This window comes from Grammomys surdaster, unplaced genomic scaffold (genome assembly GCF_004785775.1).
Source record: "Grammomys surdaster isolate TR1022 unplaced genomic scaffold, NIH_TR_1.0 363, whole genome shotgun sequence".
NCBI lineage: Eukaryota > Metazoa > Chordata > Mammalia > Rodentia > Muridae > Grammomys > Grammomys surdaster.
In genome coordinates, this window is record NW_021604782.1 from 9,913,456 (window position 1) to 9,938,059 (window position 24,604).

At 43.8% G+C, this 24,604-nt stretch overlaps 1 protein-coding gene across 3 annotated transcripts in view; it reads right to left on the reverse strand.

The window, feature by feature from the left end:
- Positions 1-287: 287 nt before the first annotated feature.
- Fkbp15 (FKBP prolyl isomerase 15) overlaps positions 288-24,604 on the reverse strand; it is a 58,270-nt gene continuing 33,953 nt past the window's right edge. Inside the window, exons 15-28 of one of the 3 annotated variants that reach the window (XM_028779873.1) lie at positions 24,426-24,540; positions 22,481-22,590; positions 21,564-21,671; positions 20,540-20,634; positions 19,290-19,392; positions 12,429-12,600; positions 10,401-10,537; positions 7,970-8,125; positions 6,903-7,040; positions 5,924-6,016; positions 5,156-5,263; positions 4,213-4,925; positions 3,156-3,252; positions 288-946 (exon numbers count right to left, since the gene is read on the reverse strand). In XM_028779873.1, the coding sequence (XP_028635706.1) occupies positions 869-946; positions 3,156-3,252; positions 4,213-4,925; positions 5,156-5,263; positions 5,924-6,016; positions 6,903-7,040; positions 7,970-8,125; positions 10,401-10,537; positions 12,429-12,600; positions 19,290-19,392; positions 20,540-20,634; positions 21,564-21,671; positions 22,481-22,590; positions 24,426-24,540 (2,223 nt within the window). In that variant the 3' untranslated portion in view covers positions 288-868. Of the gene's footprint in view, positions 947-3,155; positions 3,253-4,212; positions 4,926-5,155; positions 5,264-5,923; positions 6,017-6,902; positions 7,056-7,969; positions 8,126-10,400; positions 10,538-12,428; positions 12,601-19,289; positions 19,393-20,539; positions 20,635-21,563; positions 21,672-22,480; positions 22,591-24,425; positions 24,541-24,604 lie in introns of all 3 variants that reach the window. The other 2 variants (XM_028779872.1, XM_028779874.1) reach the window with 2 other exon arrangements.

Below are 24,604 nucleotides of genomic sequence, written 5' to 3' on the forward strand. Positions count from 1 at the left end.
CTTGCTCTTTTCTGCAATAGTGTCAACCCCCAGGGATTATAGGGACTAGAAGAATATGAGGAATCCCCTCCCTGCCCTGCCTGGCTCCTTAGCCTGTAGTATAACGTAGATCAGTGCAGGATTAGACTGGTCCTCAGATAACTACGATTCCCCCAAGCCTTATGACTCTTTTAAAACCTTCAAATTCAAGGACAGGTGCCAACGGAAATATATCACAGTGCATTTGTGCACATTAATTGACCCAGTTAAAACTCCCACCCTTAGGATCCCAATAAGGAACACAGCAGTCCTGGAAAGCAAACTCAGTTTCTTCTCAAGGGCCTGAGTCATGTTTTATTATAGATATTTTAGTCTTGTTAGTTCCAAATACCCATTGACCTCTTTTATAAGATTTAAGGCAGAGATAGAAGATACATGTCTCAGAGCCACAGGCTAGGCCAGCATGATTGATCTCTCAGTTCTGTGAGGAGGACCCTCCTGAGGGTCCTGGCTCTGTCGTAGCAGCTCTGATAAGCCCTGGGAGATCAGGAGGGCTTCCAGATCAACTTGAGAATGAATAATAAGAAAAAGCTTGGGAGAGATGGCAGGATGCTTGTGACTGGCTGCAGGCAACCCTCCCAGCCCTTCCTTCATGGTAGGGCCACTCACTGAGGGGTGTTACAACACCAGTTCTGCAGACAGCCTCATGATCCTCTTCAGCAGGTCAGGTGGGGGCTCAGATGGCAGCTAACTCAGACCCCTGAACCACTGTCCTCAGAATGTTCACCAGGAACTCACCCTGAGGCTCACCTAGACCTGAGGCCAGCTGTGCAAAACCATGCTTAGGGAAGGGCTGGGCGAGAAGCCTGCATGCCTGCTTCCTAGGTCTTCACCCCAGCCAGCCAATGTCATCGTCATCATCATCATCTCCAAAAAGGGGGGTTGGGGGCGGGCGTCCCTTCATGCTCTGACAAAACAGGAAAGACAGGTCAGATCTCCCTCATCCCTGCCCAGGTGGCTTCCTGCCTAGGAGGGGAAGTGGTCCAGGGTCTGTCCGGCCTCTGGCTGGAAAGGAGATGAACTGGAAGAACAGTTCTTGTGGCCAGAGAACTGAAGCATTTAGATAAAGGTGGAACAGGCAGGCACAGAGACAAAAGACCAACTTTACTTGGCTGAGTTTGTAGTTTATTTGTGAAACAAGTGTACTGATTGACAGATATGCCAACTTACACATTTCATGTGAAAAAGGAAGGGTCATTGAGGAGAGATGGGATAAGAGAAAGAAACAGAAGCAAAGCAGCCTGGGACCAGAGAATAAGGGAAGATGACAGTCATATCTGAAAGCTAGCTGAGGTGGCCAGTCAAACTCAAAAAAATGTGTATGTAGAGGCAAACTCAAGTGGAATATCCTAAGAGGTTAAGAAACAGCCTGCAAAGGCTGGGCCCATGCTCTCTCTAATGTGGAGTGGGATGAAGGGGCTAAGCGTGCTAGGACGCCTGAGTCTCAGCCAAAGGCTACACTGGTAAAGGTTCAAGGCCTCAGCTTGGTAGCATTGGGAGGTGGTGGGAACTTTGCTTTGGTGGGGCCCTGTAAAGTCTAAGATGATTAGAGGTTACCCTCAGAGCAGAGGGGAGCTCTGGCCCTCCTCCCTCAGTCTTTCACTTCTTTCTTTTCTCCTGCATTTTCTCTACACATATCTTTCCACAGGCCTAATAGCAATGGAGTGAACCTATCTTGGACTAAAACCTGTGAAACTGTGAGCCAAAATGCACTTCCTATCTTTGTGTACTTCCTGTGTCAGGTGTTTGGGCCAGTAACAATGCTCACTAGCACAAGGAGCCATGCAGGAGACTCTTCGACTCTTCACGATTCAAGCTCTGGCTTTTCCTCTGGTTTGCTAGGGTGACAACAGGGCCTGTGACTGCAGACAAGGATAACACTGGACTAATCTCTGAGGCATTTTCTTCTCTGTGAGCTTTTGCTAAGCAGGGAGCCAGGCCAGGGGAAGACTGGGTTCATCCTCTAGGCCATCTATTAGCAGACCTGTATTTCTCTCCAGGCATCAGCTAAGCAATCTTGAAAAGCACCCCTGCAGGACTATGAAATGTGGGCCGCAGCTTATGTTTTGTTCTGGCTAAGGGTCCGACTGGTATTTACTCATCATATAACCTGAGTTACATTATTTGATCTTCCTGAGCCTCAACTGTTAGTTCTATAGAACATATCAGTAGAAGGTTAAATGAGGACGTATTTTTCTGAGTACCCAAGAAACAGATTATTAACTAGATGGAACTGACAGTATTTCCTTCTATTTCTATGCAGAACTTGTACTTAGTATTCTCAAATGAAAACTTAATCCTTATGAAGGAAGACTAATGGGAAGAGTTGGTACACCTCTCCGAAGGCAGGCAAGAGGAAAGGGCTCTGATTCATCTGAGCTAGGTTCCAGGTGTCACTGCCTTCTGGTGAAAAGCAGAACACACTCCAGGTGGATGGTGTAAAAGGGCAATAGGCTCTGCCCATGTTCAGTCTCATAGTTTTGACCTGGGGATGGACTGAGGCTAATGCTCTTGTCTCCTCTACACACATTTCCTGACAGTGAAATTCCCATTACAGAGCCAGAATGGTCAAGTGTCAGATGCAAGCCAGGGCTCCAATCCCAGCTCTGTCAGCAACTTCCTTTGTTGTCCCTGCCTCTCCTGTTCCCTAAGCTGAAGCTACACTGTCAAGCTACATTGAAGCCACCTACTTCCCAGGGTGTTAAGAGGACAAACAAACAGCAGATTGGAAGTGGGCCAGGTGAGCAAACATTCTTAGAAACAAGTGGCCCCAAGAGCAGCTTCCTGAATGATCCTTCTGACCTGTCTCTCTGTCTAGAGATGAGGAGACCCAACAAGCCGATCTTTAGAGTCCTTCCCACCTTCCCTCACTCCAAATGGGAGACTCCCCAGGGCCTAGAGCTTATAGTGCCCTCTTAAGAGTACAGTGGCAGCTGGTCATCCCCACCATGCTTACAGAGCTGTCCACTCTGAGCCCCAAGCTTACTCCCACAGGGTCCTGTACACAGAGTCCAGGAGATAAGCCACCAACAGACTCCTTTTCGAATCTCTGAACCTGTAGGGAAGAGCCCCCAGGTGGTGGTGTGAGGACTCAGCAGAGCCTGAGATTTCCTTACCACCTCATCTTCATCCTCCTCCTCAGGCTGGGCTGTGGGTCTTGGAACTTTCAGAGTGGCCCCTTTAAACAGCTCGTCCTCTTCATCCCCAGAGAGACTGAAGGAGAATCAAGCCACAAATATGTTGCTGTTTCTGCCCAGGTCACAGGGCCCACCAACTTCAAGAGTTGATCCACTCACTCAATTAAAATCTCTCTTCCTACACTGTGCATCTGTTCCTCCAGAGACCACACCCTGTGCAATGGCCTCCACAGTCCATTAGCCCCTCTACAATCTGAGTTAGCCCTCCATAGTCTACCCTGCCTTGTTCCCCAGTTTACACAGTATGTCATTTCCTCCAGTCTCCACCCTCCACAAGTCCTTCTGCAGTCTCCACCCTGTCAGCCCTTACAGACTACACCCAGTGTCAATCTCCGCCAGTCTGTACTCGGTGTCAGTCCCTCCACAGTCCACAGTCAGCACAATTCCTAGAGCTAAGAAATCAGACTCATTACTCTTCTGCTTAAATCCTTTTACTAGCTTTTCACTGTACTTGCACAAAATTCAAGCTTAATAGTCACAGGAAATATCACATATCTTGGCCCTCTCTTTATTTCCAACTTGAGCTGCACTCCACCTGTCCCCTCCTAGCTCCATTTAGTTCCTTACAGTGTGTCCACCCACCAGAGCACCTGTGTATGCTCCTCTCTCTGCCATCTCTTCCTGTTGTCAGTGTGGACGACTCAGTCATCCTTGAATCACAGGTAAATGCTACCTTCTCAGCTGCCTTCCCTAACCACTCACTTTAACAGAATTCTCCCTCCTTATTCTCGATACAAGCACAGTTTCCTTTTGTTATCACTTACCTCACTGTTATGTAAATATGTATTTGTCTTCCCCACTAGACTGTAAGCTCCTCAGACTCATAAACCACACCTACCTCGTCTACCACACTGCCATGGTGCCTGCCTGCCACAGAGCTGCTGATGAGAAAATGAATGAATACAGCATTCACGTCAACCCTAAGAAACAGAAACCATTTCCACACACAGCCATCTGTGCCTGCTCAGATACACACCTGCAGTGCTGGGAGCCCTGGTTGTGTCTGAGGGATGCTCCTGTAGCTGCTGAAGCAAGCTCTGTGTCCAACAATGTCTCACGGGGACCAGAGCTACTTATATCCTTAACTTGTTTGAGGTCAGGAGACTGAGGTCCTCCTTCTTGGCTTTCAGGGTCTAAGGTTGGTGGCTCTTCCTTCTCAGGGTCTGGAGTCAATGACAGTCTCCTGGAGTTTCCTTGCAGTAGGCTATCTGCGGCTACTTCCCTGACATGTTCTTTTCCCAATAGGCTGCTGGGCTGCACTGTTCCCTGGCCACCAGCAAGTGTCTCCTCAGATTCAGAGTCCATAGTTACAGGTCCTGGAGGTTTAGGTGGGATTGAAGTCGGTGGCCCCAGGACTCGGTGGGCTGGGATGCCAGCTGGCTCAGGAGGGAGAGAACTGTCTTTGATTCCTGAGGGTACCTCTGCTTCTGAGGGCTCCACTTTCCATGTCTGTGCACCATGCTCTGGCATGGGAAGAGCCTGTGGAGGCAGTGGTGTAGTCTCCCCTACTACCTGTTCTGACAGCACCTTGGGAGCCTCCTGCGTCTCCCCACTTGGGGGTGCTGGAGGCATCTCAGGGGTGGCAGGGCCTGGCTGCTCCAGGGAAGGTCTCAGAGGCTTCTCCTCCTCCTCACTGCTGCACTCTCCCTGCTCTTCCTCCTGATGGTTCAACAGCTGCAGCGTCACCATCTGTTCAAAAGGAAGAGGTGACACTGACAGGAAGACAGCATGCACTGACAGATCCTTGTACTCAGAAGCACAGCTGCCACCCAACTTATGTGACTGTCTCTCCTGTTGGAAGAGGCTGGCCACACCCATGTGGACATATGTCATTTCAGGTGTTCCCATCACTTAGTATGAGTGCTCAGAAGGTAATAATGCCCATTCCAATGAACCACCTGACAGCTTTCTGGATGTACCTTGATTGTTTGCATGATGGTTCTCAGAATGGTCCTGCCATCATAAGATTCCTCCAGCTCAAACTCTCCCCTCAGTGACTGGAACACTTGGTTCATGATCTTCTTGACCTGTGCCAAGATCAAAAACGCATGCTACTAAACTCAAGGCATTAAGTGGTACATTGAATCGCTGAGTTAGTAATCTACAGAGGGACATAGACGCTCATGAATGGCTGGTGACACTGACATCTGCCACCACGGAGAAAGCAGTTGTTTTTTTTTAAATTTCAATTTCTTTTTATTCACATTACATCCCGATCACAGCCTCACCTCCCTCCTCTCCTCCCAATGGGCCACCAACCAGGGAGACAAATGTCTTTTCACAGAAGGACTAGCTAAAGGTATTCCCCATCAAGTGATGGTTGCATATACAAGGCTGCCCATTTACTGATCTGATGTCACTTCAACTATGAGTACCACCAAAAGCTGTGTGCCCTTGACCACAGGGATTAGTGGATGCTGGGTTCTGGGTACAGCACTACCCCCAACCCTCTCTATGACTTAAGGGCACCTACCATGTCTGTCAGAGCTTTGGAGGAATAGTTTCTTTAGGCTTGCTACCAGAGCGGTAGATTCTAAAGAGTTAGTTATCCCAGACAAGTGATATTTCAATAAAGCTGGAGAATTGCTGTCATCAGCACATATGCATTTATGTTTTCTGAATACTTGATAAGCACATTTACTAACTTGCTGTGATAGGTTTTGCTGCCTCTTTGAATGCCAGCTCACCTTCTCTGAGGGGTCAGCAGCAGCTCTGCCTGCAGGTGCCTGGGACTTACTCTTCTCAGTGAAGGCTGCGATCTGGGCCTGGAGAGCTAAGCACTGCAAAATGAACAGACTGGGGCTGTGGCCCTGGGAACCTGGATGACTGGGATGGCCAGGAAACACAAGAACCATTCTGAGCACAAGTCCTGCCCTCACCTAGGTTTGCTAGGCTCAGCCTTGGTCCTCACTCCAGACCAGCTGATACAGGTCACCCCACTTCCTCAACAATCAACTTGCAGCCTCATTCTAATTTCCATCAAGGACACTTGACTTGTTCCCAATGAGGTAAGAATATAATAAAAATAAGGGGGTGTGGATAAAGGCAGTCACATATACACAAATATTCAGCTATCTATTCACCTCCAAGACTGCAACCAAGACCTCCATGTCAAAAGGTTTTAACTGGTAATACAAAGAACTGCCCTTCAGACAAGAGACTTCCATATCACGTCCCCAAGTCCTCTCCCATATCTTTTTCACATATAAGTATCCCACATATAAGGGGCCCACACTTGACCCATCTACCTTACCACAATGACCTGTCCTTGGCTCACCTCCTTTGGACTCCTTCCTAGCTCCATTAGGGACTTCCTCTCAGAGCACCTAATCACTTATCTATCTCTTCTTTGTGATTACATGATTCTTGAGGGCAGAGTCCTTTGCATGCCCTTTCACTAACACAGTGGCTAGAGCCAAACTGATATTCAGGAGAAATTTACTTAATATATGCAGGATCAAATAACGGGAAACAAGTCCTGGAATACTGGCTTTTTTGCCTCTGACCTACCGCCCTATGTAAACATGTAAAAGATAACTGACTGCAAGTTAGACTACCCTGGCTATGTTTTCCAGCTATTAATACTGCCTGCCTAGATTCAACAAGCTGGACAAGCCCCTCACAGCCTGGAGGTCTTGTGTTACTAAGCTGACATAGGAGAAGTACCTCATCCTGAAGGTGAGACAGCTTCTCCTGGAGGGCATCCCTCTGCGCACACATTTCTCGGTACTGCTGCCGGTGCTCATCCTTTGCAGAGGCTAGCAGCTGCTCACACTTAGCTTCCCACTGGCTCTGCAGCTCAGCCTGTGCGAGAGACAGCTGCCAAGACAAACGACAGCCATGTGTAGAGCAGTGGAAGTCGGTTCCCACTACAATGAAGGAAGCCCATTCTCCATAGACTCTAAAGACCCTTGGCCCATTTAGGTAGAAAACAACTGTTGAAATGGCCTTCATTACTTTAAAGTACCCTTTCATTCCTTCTTGGTCTCTATGTTGTGATATCAGGGTCTCTCACTGAACCTGGAGCTTAGCTGGCAGGCAGCTAGCTCCAGTGATCCTCCTGTCTCCGTTATACACATGTGGCCATTACCCAGCATTTTACTTGGATGCTGGAGATTCAAACTCAAGCCCTCATGCTTGCACAGTGTTGGGTCCAAAGTGGGCCCCCAAAATGGCAGAGCTGGTGACAAAGTCCTAAATAGGACTCTGGCTGGGTAAACAGAAACCTTTCTTTAGACTTTCTTTTGGGGGTTTCTGTTTACGAGGAACCTCCTTTAATCTACCACCAAAGGCCAACTGCCTCAAAGGCCACCTACACCCCCATCAATCCAAACAGCCTATATTAGCTCAAAGACCTCCACCCTGCTGACTCTCATATAAAATTTGCTTGCTTTTCCACCATTTTGCTGCCCCCCTCTCCAGCACCATCCCCAAACCCCACCTGAGGAGACAGACATGGTAGTTTGAGGCCCAGTAAACCTTTCTGTCTACCCATGGTCCAGCTCAGTGGTTTCACTGTACCCTCACTCACACACAGCAAGCACCCTTACCTACTACTCAGTCATATCCCCAGTCCTAAAGTGAGCAGGACTTAAACATTAAGGGGGGTGTCACCAGTTGTCAGGATTTCCACTATTCTCCCATGTGAGTATAAGCTGTGAGAAACATCTTCTTAAGGTAAGTAGAAGCTATGTGTCCTTCACAGCTTCCTTGTAGTGCCAAGAGCCTGTTACCTGCTCTGCAGCTGCTTGGTCTGTGGACACCCGAGCCTTTTTCAAAAGCTGCCGAAGTCTGTCCAGTTCCTCCTGGTGCGACTTGCGAATCTCGTCCATCTCCTCCTCCGCCTGGCAGCGCTCCTGAGCTGATTTCTTTTTCCTCTCTGAGAGGTTCTTAGAAACAAGAGAATCATCCTCAGCACTACTTGAACAGTGTGGAGGAGTAGTGGTCCATGACCTCAGTGGGTCATCTCTAGGAACAGTTCCTTTTTAAGCAGCACCCCCCCCCCCCAGCTTTGTATTTTGCATCCTTGCTACTGAGATGAACTGTGACAGGGAAAAGGCAGACAATAGATTTACTGCCATTCTCTTAAATGCTGGGGAGGCATAACTTTAGTGTAGGTACAACAAGGCAGACACATCTGTCTGGCTAGTGAAAAAATAAACAGATACAGTTACCATAAAAAGCCATCAGCCACAGTAAGGATAGTCACTGTTAGAGTGTCTGCAATAAGAAAAAGCTGAAAATGGCCCCAAATCAGAAGGAACTGCTTTAAAAAGCACAAAATCAAAAAGGAACTTGGAAAATGGAGCCCTGGGTAACACTTGCCACACAAGTGTGAGGACCTGAGTTCAGACCTTCAAATCTCATAGAGAAGCAGACCTGGTCTCAGCACTCCTATAGCAAGAGAGGAACTGGAGACAAGAGCATCCTCAGAAGCTCAGGCCAGCTCAGGATGTCTCAAACAAGATGGAAGGGAGGCCTGACACCTAAGGTTGTCCTCTGACTTTCACACATGGATTGCATGCTGTTGCTCTCATGATATCTCTCTCTTCTTTCAGACACACACACACACACAGTTTAAAGTGATAAAAATCTCAAATAAGACTGACCCCCTAAAAGGTATTAGGCAAGAATAACTTTTCTAGAGGCTTTCTGAAACCCCAGCAACAGTTTCTTCTTTTTATATTAAATTGTTCTAGAACAAAGAAAAAGATAGCAATGCACCCTGATATTAAAACTTTAATCATTGAAATTTTAAATAATATATGACTCAAAAATAGCAGGCTAGGGAAGTAAGCTGAAGAGACAGCTCAGCGGTTAAGAGAGCTTGCTGTTCTAAAGGATCTCAGTTCAGATCCCAGCACCCATTTGGGTAGCTTACAACACTTGTAACGTTAGCTCCAAGGTATCTGACACACTCATTTGGTTTCCTGAGGCACCCATATATATACACACACCCACACACAAAATAATAATAGGAATGAGGTGTGTGTGTGTTTTCTGTTTTTCTTTTTCTTTTTAGAGACAAGGTTTTACCTTGTGCCGTTGGCTGACCTGGAGCTCATTATGCAGAGGAGGCTGGCCTTGTATTCAGACAGATTCACTAGTTTCTGCCTCCTGAGGACTGAGACTAAAGGCATGTACTATTAAACACAGGTCTCTTTTGTTTGTTTGTTTGTTTTTGAGACAAGGTTTCATTATATAACCCTGGCTGGCCTAAAACTTATTATATAAATAAGACCAAGCTGGCCTCAAACTCACAGAGATTCACCTGCCTCCAGAGTCCTGGGATTAAAGGCATGTGTCACCATGCACAGTAAGTCTTTTAAAAATAAGAATAAAATTTAAAAAGTATCAAGATGGAAAAATATTAGCAATGTTTATGGCTGACAAAGGATTAATACTCTTCATAGTTCTATAGGAAAGAGGATAAAGACAGAATTCAAGGAGAAGTAACAGGAATAAAATGTATGAACGCTTTATTACTAAAAAACAAAACAAAAACAAAAACAAACAAACCCAACAACACATAGCTGCTGAGCATGGTGGTGCTCCCTTTAATCCCAGCACTCAGGAGGCAAAGGCAGCAGCTGGAGGCTAACCTGGTCTACATAACTCCAGGACAGCCAGAACTACATAAGGAGACCCTGTCTAAAAAACTAAACACACATGCACACACACACACACACACACACACACACACACAAACACACACCAACAAATAGCTACTCAGCCTGAGGAAGTCCACAGCAGTCTGAAATGATAAATAAGAATATGAATACCCATTGATCCAGGATGGGTCAGCGGCACAGTAGGTAACCGTAGGCTACTGTGTGGCAATAATGACTATAGTGTCCTCAACACTTTTAAAGGCACTTAATATGAGCTCAATATTGTTTACAGATGCTATCAGCACATTTGTATATGAGGATATGTAGTAACCTATTACCCTGAGGGTTAATGTGTCCTCTATAGTTGTTATTTATAACCCATACAATCGGAGAAGCAATTAAAAACAACTTTTTAATTTTACCCTTTTCTGTATTGTTTGCACTTTCCCTAATATACTCATACTATAACAATTTTAAAAGAAAAACAAAATTGTTTACTAATCAGCTATGCCTGGTACTTGGGTCCAAGAGAAAGTTGGCTTTTTGAATTTACCTTTTCAAGGGACTCCTTCTCAGCGCGGAGGTCAGTCAGCTCTTCCTCCAGGGAGGTTACCTTGAGCTCCAGCTGCCTCCGGCTCTGCTTCTCACTTTTGAATTGAGTCTGTGTTTGCTCAGAGGCTTCTCGAAGCTCTAGGAGAGAGAAAGGAGGCATGACTGTAGAACCAGAGATGCAGAGGACAATGTGGCATCCCAGAAGCTCTTTCAAAGCTGCATGCTTTAATCACCCAATCCTACTGCATAAGCAAGCCTCCCCGACCGGCACTAAGGATTAGCAAGCCCTGCCCTGACTCTGCTATCCATCCATGTTAGACCTGGAAAGGGAAACTTCTATATGTATACACCTCCTTCTGCACATGCAAAGTGAGAGAATGTCCTCTGATAGTCAGAGACTGCCTTCAATGCCATCACTCATAGAATTCTATTTCCATAGCCATATGACCACACAGGTGTCTTGTTGAGCAGAGCTCTCTGCCTGGCTAAGACTCTCAGTCTTCTTGGTAGCTAGGACATTTGATCAAGAATTTACTTTCAAAATATTCTTTCTCAAATAAGATTGGGGTGGGTGTTATCTTTTAATTCAATATACGAAAACTTGTTTGAAAACTGACTCTTGAAGTCACTGTCACAAGGAACTGTCAGGAGAAACCACAAAAGCAGAAGTGGAACATCTACATGTGTTATAGAATATTTGATCATACTGTGAACCCTGAGATTGTGTTACTTACTGTAAAAACCTGTTTGTAGTTGTGCTGTGGCTTAGCCCTAGCACACACCTTTAATCTAAGAACTTTCTGCTTGAATACTGTAAACAGGATCAAGTAAAGTCAACCAAGGTCAAGAAGCTGAGCAAACAACTGGTTAACAGGAAGTGAACATAGGATTATTAAGAAAAAAGAGCAAGCAACCAGTTGACAGGAAGTGAACATAGAATTACTAAGAAAAAAACTATAGAGAGTAAGAGGGAGTCAGGAGGATGGATAGAGAGACCCACAGGGAGTAGAAGGGAGGGACATTCAGTTTGAGGGAGGTTTTTTGAGACAACAAGAAAGAGGGGCATTTATTCTGGGACTTCAGCTGAGGAGGAAGGTCAGCTAGGTGCTTTCTCTGCCTCTCTGAGTTAGCAGGCTTTTGCTCCAGCACCTGGCTCCTGAGTCTTTATTGGTAAAAATTGAATGACCGAGACTGTTAAAAAGCAACATCCATCCACTCTGCTGCAGCAGCCTCTGTCCCATTTGCCCCTGTCTACTGGTCCCATTTGCATTTCCACACGTTTCTCTATACGGAGACATGAGTTTGCATGCTGGCATTGACAACTTCTAGCTAACCAGCATGTCTTCATGCCTTTATGCCAAGCACTGAGGTAACCTTCATATGGAGGAAAGGATTTTACAAGGAGTAAGTCACTGTCCTTGCCCTTCAGGAGCTTTTATTCTAGTGGGAAGAACAGACTTATAAATGATGCTTACCAAAGGTTATTTTGATGATCAGAATAATGCACTAAGAGATAAAGATTTAAAGAAAGATCAGATGGTCTAGAAAAAGCTGGGGAAACCTGTGAGAGGCAGATTTTTAGAGAGGATTGGAAATGCTATGAAGGCGAACGTGCCAAGTGAGCACACCCTCCTCTAACCACAGCTACTCCAAGAAACCATGATGAAAAGCAAAATAGAATGGGCAGGTAGAAGAGTAGTCAGCAGGACTGTGGTTATGGCAGAGCGCTGGGCTTCGAGTCTAAGCTGGAGCACTGCAATCCTCTCTCCAGGAAGGAGGAAACCACAGCAAGAAGTGCTTCTTTCTTCAAAATCCACCAAGTCATGATGAGTCAGTATTTCCTCAGAGAAATAGTACGACTCATCAAGTAACAACTGAATTGAGGAAGGATGCCTTCCTGTCTTAGTAGTTTTTCTACCAGTCTCCTTGATGCTTAGTCGTTCATGAGTACCAAAGGGACTGACAGGAAGGACACTATTTAACTTAAGTTTACATAGCGAAATGTTGGCATTCTCCTCTGAGAACTTACCTGAGAGGTTAGCCTGGAGTCTGGTGACTTGGCCCCTGAGAAGATCTGTCTCCTTCAAGTTTTCTGTCAGTTGCAGCTGCAGCTCTGTTTCCTTCTTCTGGTGAGCAGTCATTTTCAGTTGCAGGTGAGAGACCTGTGCAGTGGCTGCTGCTAACTCTTCTGTCACCTTGGCCTGGATGGTGACAAAGTGCGACATCACTTTAGACATAGGCATTCCAAGTGCTCATTCAGCCTCCTGTGACTCTAAGCTGATGGGACTGGTAGACAGGAAGGGAGGAAAGGATACCGTCCACCTCCACTGGGCTAAAATCAAGCCTTGAAAGTGCACAAGGGCTCAGATTGAATTCTGTTGCAGAAATACATTCTAAGTAAATACTCCCCAAACCAATGTAGTGGTACACAGCTGAAATCCCAGCACTTGGGAAGCTGAGGCAGGAGGATAAGGAGTTCCAGACAAGTCTTTGTTATGTAACAAAACTGTTTCAAAAGCAAGTATACAAAGACACAAGTACTATAGCAGATGACAAAAGCTTGTTTCAAGACTGTTCAATGCAGCATTAAGTTGTAACAGAATGCAAAACCAACACAAAACACTGAAGAGACTTAAACAAAATAGGAAACACCCATCCTGTGTGCTATCAACAGTGTATTTGAAAAGAACACTCAGTGGCATGGAATATAGCTGGAACCTACTGCCAAATGAAGAATATAAGTAGATTATCAAATAGTATAGTTTGTTAAATATTATTGTTTTTGTAACATGGTCTGTATGTAAAGGAAAGAGCTTGCAGGCATTTTGCACCAATAGCCAATCTAGAGAAAACCTGAGTGCTTTCTATTTTCTTCTTGCTGGTTAAATTATATTTTACATGAGTCTTTCAAAATGATTTGTCACAAATCATTCTTTATAAAGATAATGTTCTATTGCTCAATTTAAAAAAAAAACAGAATCAGATAAGATGAATGGAAATGGATGCAAAAAAAAAAGACTTTAAAAAGTAAGCAGTGACTATCTCCCACTTTACCCAATTCTATCTTGCTTCATATTGATAACCACAGAGAAATATATTTTTCAGGAGCTGGCAAGATAGCTCAATAGATAAAGATGCCTGCTGCCAAGATGGACAACCTGAGTTTGATTTCTAGGACTCATATGGTGGGAAGAGAAAATTGATACTGGCAAGTTTACCTCCACATGTGCACTGTAGTAAATGCATGCATATATATGTATATATACAAAATAAATAAATAAAACATAGCAAAAGACATATGTATTCAACTTCCCACTTGTATAAAGTGATTCTTTATATGCATACACACTGAGTCTTCACACATTCCAGATAAAACAGCAGATAGGCTATACATCCTTCAATCGTACATATGGGCCTTCTCCCCTCCCTCCTTTTTAAAATCTGAATCATATTCTAGTGAGTGGATGTGAGGTAGTTTGCTCTGTATTATAGCACACATGGAGTGCTTCCGGTCTTTCTCATCACACCTGTGAGAATCTTAGATCCTCTGTATGCAAGAGCCTTTTAGAATATTTCTAGATGCAGAGTAAATCCATGTGCAATTTTGTATATTGTTGGTTTTCCTCCATCAGCTATTCTACATGTTTCATCAACCACTGCCAACATTTCAATCAAGCTGATGAGAAATGACATTTGTGCCACTTCCTAACACTTCTATGCTAGACAGGGATCAGCTGAAAGAGCCTAAGTGTCTTTGGGGAACGTATGCTGAAGGTGAGATGACTGAGCACTCTCACATGGTATGGTATTCTGAGCATTGGAGATAAGAAGTACAATGATTAAGGACGACTGAGAAAAGCCAGCTACTGCATCCGCTCCCTTGAACTGCCGTTCCCATAGCACACAAACTCAGAGTCAGCAGGGCAGTCTGGGGGTGCTCTGTAGGGATCAGCCTTGATTCTAGGGTTGGGCTGACTCCCCTATGCTGTGATATTGACACCGTGATTCCCTCTACATCGTTACACTTTTTAGTGCACATTTTATAACTGTCTACTTTCTTCTATTATTTGTAGCTTCTGATGGTATTCACTGTGCACACCTGCTTTTACAGTATTTATTGCTGGGGCTGAGGCTATATCATAGTAGTGGGACACTTGTCTAGCATGTACAAGGCCCTAAATTCAACCCCTAGAATCACATATAAAAAATTCATTCTTTGCCTTATCCCCAAGTGTTTTTTTTTTTAAATCAACTTTCTAGCTTCTATTTAAAGCCTGGTATTTTGACTCCCCTAAAGGTAAAGGAAATGAAACAAAAGTGTGTATGACTTGAAAATAAATAGGCTGTGAATCTGAGCGTATACGTGACCTGTACAGTAAGTGTGGAGGCTTGAGTACAAATGGTCTCCATAGACTCCTGTGTTTGAATGCTTGGCCCACAGGGAGCGGTGTTATGAGGGAGTGTGGCCTTACTGAGGTAGGTGTGGCATTGCTGGAGGAAGTGTGTCACTGTGGGGGCAGGCTTTGAGGTCTCAGAAACTCAAGTCAGTTGTCTCCTGCTGCTTTTGGATCCAGATGTAGAACTTCTTAGCTCCTCCAGCACCATGTCTGTCTGCACAGTGACAAGCTTTTCCACCATGATGATAATGGACTGAGCCTCTGAAACTGTGAGCCAGCCCCAATTAAATGTTTGCCTTATAAGAGTTGCCACGGTCATAGTGCCTCTTCACAGCAATAGAAACCCTAAGACAGCAAGCATTCAGATTATTATTTTTATCTAGAATCTTCGGAGTGGGCTTCATCTTCCTAACACAGAATAAAGAATAAAGTTTACTTCTATTCTACGTCACACATGAAAATTGAACTAACATAGAACTCAGACAGCTTTGAACCTCTATGTAGCTTAGAGAGTTCACTAACGGGAGCAGAGGCCCTCTCAAGACCTTAAAGACACCTCTTGTTCAAAAGAACAGAGTAGGAGACTCTCAAAAGTGCTTCCCCACAATATCTTTTAAAGTGGCATCTCATTATTTACCCCAGCCTGGCCTCATGTTAATGATCCTCTGACCCCAGCCCAAGTGCTAGGCTTGCAGGCATGCACCACTATGATGAGCTTCCAACATTTTTATCGCAGACTCTTACCTAGAAAGGCCTATTACAGAAGCATAGAAATACTCCCACACAATCACATGTCCATACCCAAAGACAACAGTAATAGATTAACCATCTTTGAGTGGAAGGATTATAGGTGATTTCTGTTATGGATTTTTTATTAGAATGGACAACTTTTATAAGTTAAAAAAATGCATGTTACTATGTGTACGTGTATGTAGCTGTTTATAGATATAATCACAATATTTAAAAAATTGTCAGGGATGGCACTGTCTGGAGGAAAGGAAGTCAGCAGAAGCCTACACGGTGTGAGAGGCCCTGACTCCACTCTAGAGCAGTGTGCACTGTTGCGGTAGAGCTGGGCAACCAAGCAACGATTCAAAGACAAGGAAGCGCTGACTCTAGGAGCAGGATCTAGAAGCAGCATCAGCAGAGACAGCACTGTGCTGTGAGAGGACGGTGCTGTAATGAGCCCCTGAGCCAGTGCTTTCTATCTCCCAGGCCTTGGTTAGCTCTTTAGAAAGTATGTTCATTAAGCTCATTCCTCTAACAGGTCTTTCCCTCAGAATCATGACTTTATAAAAAAAGAATTCTTACAGTTTTACTTACCAAATATTCTTTGAACATTTAACCATATTTTTCTGAGCAACGCTTGGCATCAGAAATCTGCCTCCTGAAGAGAACTGCTAATCTCCCTTTAAGAGAGATCACAGGGAGACTGCTAGAGTAGATTAAAGCTGGTGCACACCCTCAATCCCAGCACTCTGAAGCAGAGGCAGGCACATCTCTTATGTTCAAGACTAGCATGGTCTACATAGCTAGTTTCAGACCAGCCAGTACTACATAGTGACTGACACCCTGCCTCAAACAATAAATTAAAAAAAAAAAAGTAACTCATCCAGGGATAGTGGCATACATCTATAATTCTAACACCTAGAAAACTGAGAAGGAGGCTGTAGAGTCTAAAGCTAGCCTTGGCTAAATACCAAAACCTGGTTTGAACAAACCTGGCTACACAGTAAGAACCTACACAAATAAACAAGAAAAAAACAACTACCAGGGGACAGTTAAGGTGTAAAACGTCTCACTGAAATAATGGTGATCAGTGGAATACATGGTACCCTAGTCATCAGCTGGGAGGTTCCCTGAAGCACATCTAGATTCTAGAGGGCACCAGGCACTGTGAGCTCCAGCTCTGTCCTTGATCTACCCCTGCTGTTTAGCTATTACACACAGGACACTGCTGGGCTCAGTGCCAGACACCTGTGGAGTTTTAAAACGCAAAAACACAAGTGGATTAGCAAGCTAAGTAAGAGCTTGATAAACTCCGGCTGACTTATAGGCCAAATTGAACTGCTACTTGCTTTGGGGAATAAAGTTTTATTGGAACAAACTTGTGAACACATATACATACAACAGTGATATCAAACATGGATGTCATATGTTGAACTTAAGTAAAAACAAAAGTATCCAGATGCCACATCCAGAGACTATGACAAGAGAGGTGACTCATATACCTGGGCAGGTACTGGAATACAGGAGAGCTTTGGGAAAGTTTTATCTTGGCTGCATATAGTAAATTAGAATCCCAGAAGATGAAGCTTCAAAATATGTAGTTCTGATCAAGTTTCCCAAGAGATTCTGAGGTAGTTAAACCACTGTTGGGACCTCTCTGGTCTTTGGAATATGTTATAGTCATTATTTTACCCCTGAATAATAACAATGAGGATAAACAGTATATTTGGGCTACCCCAGTAGGGAAATAAAGGAAAAGAAGAGGAAAAGCAAAGATAAAACCAGAGACAGAAGACACACTCATAAGGCACATTTTTCAGAGGACAATGAAGTTCTAGGCTGTTGACCATGACCAGGTCCTTAGTAGACAGCCACAACAAACAACAAATGAATTAGCAATGGGAAAGAAACAGTAACAGAACAGGAGGAGGCTGTGCTGGGCAAGCCACAGCTCACTTGATGATACCTGGCTGTCTTAATTATTGTTCTATTGCTGTTAAGACATCATGACCAAGGCAACTTAGATGGGGGGGGGGAGCATTTCACTGAGGGCTTCCTTACAGTTCAGAGTATTAGTTCCTACTCATCATGGTAAGGAGCATGGTGGCAGGCAGGCACAGTACTGGAGCAGTGGCTGAGAGCTCACATCTAATCCACAAGTTATAGGCAGAGAGAGCAAGACCAGGCCTGCTGTGGGCTTTAGAAACCTCTAAGCCCACACCACCCCCAGTTACACAACTCCTCTAACAAGGCCACACCCCCTAATTCTTCCTAAATTGTCCATCAACTGGGAACCAAACATTTAAATACATGACTGGGACCTATGGGGGCCATTTTCATTCAAACAACCACACAGACCAAAGATATTACTCACTGCATATTACGGTTAAGCAAACACAAGATAGCTTAAACCATAAATAAGAAATCCTTATTATAAGAGTACAAGAAAGTACATCAATACCACAAGTTACAGTGTTCATTCTCTTCAATTTTGCTTAAAATTTCATGAAAAAACAATGCAAGATAAAGAACAAAGATTTCCCAGCTGAAGAGTGACACCCAAGTAAGAAAGAATCTGTTCTGGATAGTGTCCAGTAGACAGAAGAAAATTGGGCTCGAGAATAAGTTGACCCCAATCCAAGACCCACTAGCACATTTCTTGGTACTTTTCAAAGCAGGTTAAAATTCATACATCTAAAAGGTCTAAAGTCACAGTAATTCATCACCCCTGCCTTTCCTTATTGGTTTATTTATTTGTTTGTGTATTGTGGCAGGGACTTGTGTAGCTCAAATTTTGGCTTCAAACTTTGTGCCTAACAGAATGATCCTGAACTCCTGATACTCCTGCGTCTAACACACCATGCTCTAGAACTATAGGCTCTAGAACTATAGGCGCCTGTCACTATATCCAACTTTTACTATTATTTTCCTTTTGTTTTGTTTCATACTATGTAGCCTTGACTAGCCTAGAATTTGCTGTGTAGACCAGGCTAGCCTTGAATTCAAAAGTCAGCTTGCTTCATCTCAAATAACAGGATTAAAGGTGTATGGCATCTCACTTGGTATGTTTTTCTTTAAGGTAATGTCTCACTATGTATCCCAGCCTGGCCTGGTACTTGCTATGTATCTCAGGTGGACTTACAGAAATCCTTTCTCTTGGCCTCCCAATGCTGGGATTACACACATGCACCACCTGTTTGGCTCCAAAGTAGCCCTTTAAAATGCTTTTGTCAAACCAAAATGAACAACATACTAAACACAGACAAAGGAGCAAATTAGACAGTCTTAAATTCCACTAAGAACATACACATTTGTTACATGGCATAATAGAAATTTTCTTTTGATTCTATCAAAAGAATAAATTTAGCTTCTTGTACACTACAAGAATCTCACCATTATCAAATTATTATGACAGGTAATTGGGTTTTTTCTTTTTCTTTTTTCTTAAAGAGAAGATCTTCCTATGTAGCTCAGACTGTCCTTGAACTACAGATTTCTCCTGCCTCTGCCTGGCAGAAGCTGGGGTTACAGGCATGAAACAGTACCCCTAATTCAATCATTGTTTTTGAGTCAACTTATTGCAAAACATTTAGTAAAAGAGATCTAGAGGTGATTAATACATGAAAATCTGTTGGAGGATTTCCAGGTCTCTCCCCAAAGATGGCAAATATCCTGCTGTACAAAAACAGGGAAGTTCATATGCAGGATCATTCCACACCTCAACGCATCCTGACCAGGTCCTTCCTCGGCCCAGTGATTTTTACCTTCTCTTGTTCAGCATGCAATATTCTTGCCTGTGTGTTTTCTGTGGCTGTTTGAAGTGAGTTGTTCCTCTTCTCCATCATCAGGTTACTCTGTTCAACATACCTGAGATAGAAATAAAGGCAAAGAAAACATTCTCAAAGCACTAAATGTTTGACAGGTACATGTCCTCAGTTCTCACAACATTGCTCTACACCTTCATCAGAAACAATCTGAAGGGGGCTGGAGAGAAGGCTCCTAGGTTCAGAGCCTCTGACGTTGGGTTTAGTTCCCAGCATCCACATGGTGGCTTACAACCATCTGTACCTCCAGCTCCAAGGGATCCAGCTCTCTCTCCCAGGGCACTGCACACATGATGCACAGATAACAAGACAAATTTCCATACGAATATTTTCAATTTTTAAAAGGCCAAACAACAATCTAAAATCACATTGTTTTCCTGAGACCTGTAGAAAATAACCAACCTATCTGCAGTGATCAAGAAAGGAAGTAGCACCCTGGCCCACAGATGACTCTCTGTATAATGAAGGGCAACATTCACAGGATGCATGCTAAGGGGAGATGGGAAAAGGAAAAAGGGAATAAGAAGACTCACAGGGGAAAGAAGAAAAGAATCCACTCTTCCAACCCTCCCATGTGAAAGACAAAAAACACTGGACAAGAGAAACACAGAAAAAAATAACTTTTCCAAGTGAAACACTGAATTGAGACTAAGTCTGTTTACCTTTCCAGCCTTCACACATCCCAGAAGCATCCACTAAAAGTTATAAAATGTGCTTTATGAAATCAATCAGGCTCAGTTTAAGTTCTGGCTGATAAAACAGCCCACACAGAAAAGAGAGGACACAGTTTTCTACCTAACACCATTTTCAGAGAAAGCTAGGCCTGCAGACATAAACAAAATATCCAAAGCCACCCAATACATGAAGGGGAGGGCTGAAAGTCAACTGCAGGTGGGTCTTACACCAACCACAGTCACCTCAGCCTGTTCTACTGAAGGCAGAACAAGTAATTCACATAATGAGCAGAAACAGATGGTTGAAATACATGGGCTGGAGAACAGGTCACAGCTCAGTAGTATTCCATACTCAGTATGTACAAGGTGCTCAGGTTCAAAAACCAAAACAAAACCAAGTGTAGAGAGGAGAATTGTAATAATACCCTGCCCTCAACAATGTGTATCATAATGTATAGTATGATACATTAAACCCTTTGCCCACACTCCCCAGCGCTGCTGCGTCCTTGCCATTACCTCTGATTTCGTTCGATGAGGTCACTAATCTTGTCATTCTGCTCCTCTATACGACTGCTTTTCTCAAGCAGCTCCTGCTTCAGTCTCTCATTTTCCTAAATCCAAATACACAACATACACAGTAAGAGTCTAAAAGTGCCCAGGAAGTCAGTACGCGTCTTGAAAGTTCCATCTGTCTCCACTCTCTGCTTCAGCTATAGCTGCAGCAGGACCAGCCACCTCACAGTCTGCTGCCATGTCTTCCCTGCCATGACAGACTGGATCCCCAAACTGTACAGCAAAACAGCTTGAACCCATGGATGGCCTTGTAAACACATCTTGAAACAAATACTAAAACTTATTTTCCCAGACATGTAACTGTTAGAGTAATAAATCAAATTATACCTGCTAGATTATAACCACTAGGCTAGACAGGCTGAGGATGGTCATAAAATGAGAGTTTAAAATAGGCCTAAAAAGCAGTCTTTCTTTTTTGACTACATTAGTCATACTGCTATGTAGCATGTAGAATATAGAACAATATAGCTTAATATACTATAGTATACAGTAAATACAGATACTTGTGGTTCGAATGTGAAATGTCACCCATAGGCTCATGTGTTTGAATATTTGATCCCTAGCTTGGGACAGACTGGAGGTGGGGTCCAATTAGAGGAAGTAGGCCACTGAGGGTGTTCATAGGAAGGCTCCACTTCCTGTTGGCTCTCTGTTCAATGAGACCAGTTGCCTCAACTCTGCTACCACTCCTACCTGTGACAATGGGCTGCATGCTCTCAAACTAGGAAACAAAAGAAACCTCGCTTCATTAAGTTGTTTCTTGTCAGGTATTTGGTCACAACAACAAATAAAATAACTAAAATGAAAGTATAAGCCACAGAACCAAATTAAGCCATAATGGCTTTTCCAACTCTAGTACTCAATACATGCTATTTCTGGGGTGAGGGGACAGATTTAAGGGTAGCACATCCGAGGAGGGTGTATGAACAAGCCCTCCAGGCCGTGTCATGCTCCCCTTCATCCTCACCTGGATGATCCGCTGGATGTTGCTCATAATCATGCTTGTTTCCATTGTGACTGCCATGCTAGGAAGAAGCATGGAATTCCCAGAGCTATGCTTCTGTAACTCCTCCACCTGCAGAGGGGAAGCCAGGAAGGCTGTGAACACATTTAAGTGGAGAAATACAACTCACCCAGGATCAACCACGTTTTTGAGAAAGCTAATACATTTCTGAGACAACATCTAAATGTAAACTTACTTTCTCCACTAAATTAATCCCAAAGTAAAGATGCTAACACTTCTAGGGAAATGGCCAAGGACCGTGACGGCAGGAAGCCAAGGAAGAGTGTTCTTACAGCTCTGGCTGCTCCTGCTCACATTCTATAGTGCCCACTTCCTGTACCCTCTTTTAACATTTTAATTTATTATCTCTTTTTAAAATTAAAAAACATGATTTTAGATTTATTTGTTTTATTTTATGTGTCTTTAAGTGCTTTGCCTACAAGTATGTATGTGCCTGGTTCATCAGAGATAAGAAGAAGATATCAGCTCTCCTGGAACTGGAGTGATGAATGACTGTGAGCCACCATGTGGGTGTTGGGAACCGAACCTGGATCCTTTGCAAGAGCAGTGGCTTATCACTGACCTGTTATTCCAGCCCTCTATTGCTTCTGTATTACAGTTTCATACAGATAAACAATGTGTCTTTATTGTGTGTATCCATTATCATGTGCACATATGGTATGCGTGAGTATGGACATGTACTTCTGTGCCACTTGGACAGGAGTCAGAGTACAATAAGCAGGAACTGGTTCTCTCTTTACTTGATAAATCTCAGGAAGCAAACTCAGGTCACTGGGCTTCCAGCAAGTGCTTTTACCTACTGAGCCATCTCCGGCCCAACAGCCCTATTTTCAACAGAGCCTCAGCTCTGACTCAGTCACCTTAGTCATGAGATGATCCATTTTATCAGCTACTTTGTTGACTGCCATTCGAATTTCAGTGTTGTGTTGCCGTGCTTCAGTCATGAGAAAGGACATCATGTCACCTGATCCTAAACAGACATAAAAAGGAACTTATAAACCTGGAAAGAAAAAACTATGTATGGAAAAGTCAAGGGCAGTTTTAGCAGAGGAAATAGGATAGGCAATTTCACACTGTCAGGAGAAGGCATAGAACAGGCAATAGAGACAAAGGACTCCCAAGTTAATAAGAACTAAGTTATATTTCTGCAAAATACTTCAAAAGCTAGAATCTGGTTCAAATGCACACTGGCCCAAGTGTATCCACTTTGGACTACTATAATTCTGCCCTTACATTGTTTCCCCCTTCCTCCGACTGCATGCCAGGCATTGCATTGGTACCAGGAGTACAGTCATGAATACAATATGGTTCCAGATCTTAGTGGGCTTCAGTTGAGAAACTGACACATAAACAAATCATTACAACACAGTACTTTAAATGCAAGATGGGCATAGTAGCACAAGACTGTAACTCACAAGGCAAACAGAAGATTCAGAGTTCAAGATCAGCCCGGGCTACATGAGATGCTATCTTAAAAACAGTTTTTTGAGGGAGGTGATTTCAACTGTAGAAAAAAGACCATGTATACACGGTACAAAAGTAGCACCTTAAAAATAGCATTAACCTTGTGGTGCTGAACATCTGTAGCTGTGTCTATGGGAGCAGTGGATGGAGAGGTGGTGAGCCAGAGGTTGAAATGTCAGGTTGGAGGGATGTCAAAGTGTTTCAAAGATGGAGAAAGGACAGTGCTCCAGACAAAGGCTGCATTTAGGAAGCCCTTCCCACTGCGGAACTACAACTCAGGCTGTTGGATATACTTGTTTCCTCTTGCTGCTATCCTTAGGCCAAAGTGATTACCAAGCAAAAGACAGGCTGCACACCACAGCAGGAAACCAACACATCCATCAACATTTCCCTTGCCTTGTTTACAAAAGACACCTACACTGGTCCAATTGCATAAAATACACACAAAGTTACCCAAGCAACTGTAAGAGACGCTCTCCTACAGGCAGAAGTTTAATGACAGACAGGACACTTTATCCTACTTTGTATTGCCTGCCATTTTTACTACAGTGAATTACTTTCATAATTTACAATTTTTAACAAAACAGTTTTCATCAGCCACTCACCACCCACAGCAGTACCTGCTTCCTCCCAATGCCCTCCAGGGTTTGCTCTTTCACTATCTACTATGAGCTCTTGTCACTCTGAGAGAAGAATCTAAAAGGCTGGTAGGAGAGCACGGAAGAAAAAACACTGAACAGAAGCACAAAGGGGGAGATATAAATGGATTGTTATGACAGATGCACATTTCCTTAAAAACAAAAACAAAAAAACCCCTGAGGTCTGGGAAGATGCTCAGCTGGTAAAGCAGTTGTTCCCCAAGCTCCAGGATCTGAATGTGAATCCTCAGCACCCATCTACAAATAATAACCAGAAGAGCTGAGCATAGTTTCTACACCCCTGTAAGCCCAGCACTGGGGGGTAGACACAGGTGAATCCTGAAAGCTCCTGGTTAGCTGGTCTACCCCAAATGGCAGATTTCCAGTTCACCAAGAGACCCAGTCTCAGGAGGAAGACATCCAATGTATGTGTTCACAGGTGTCCATGACTGCACATTCATATGTACGTATACATACACACATATACAACATGTACTATGTATGTCCTTTCTTTGCATTATATATTTGAATAAATCATATTGTATATAAATTACATCTCAATCAAGCTGTTAAAACAAACAAACAAACAAACAATGAAAAGAAAGGGTGGAGAGCTGTTAGAGGAAAATGAAAACAGAATGGGAGGAGGAGAGCCCAGCAAGGGTAGATGATGAAAAACCGGAAGGAGGAACTTATGCTCTACCTTGAAAGTGAGGAGCCTGGGACAGCGGTGCTGGGAACAAGGGCCGGGCAGGCTGCAGCTGGGAGGTAACTGAGGGTGTCTGGGGATATGTGTAGGCTTGTACACCTGCATAAGGCTGAGAAAGTGACAAGGTACCTACTTAGTTTCCTATGACAGAACAGAGCAGATTAAACAGGGAG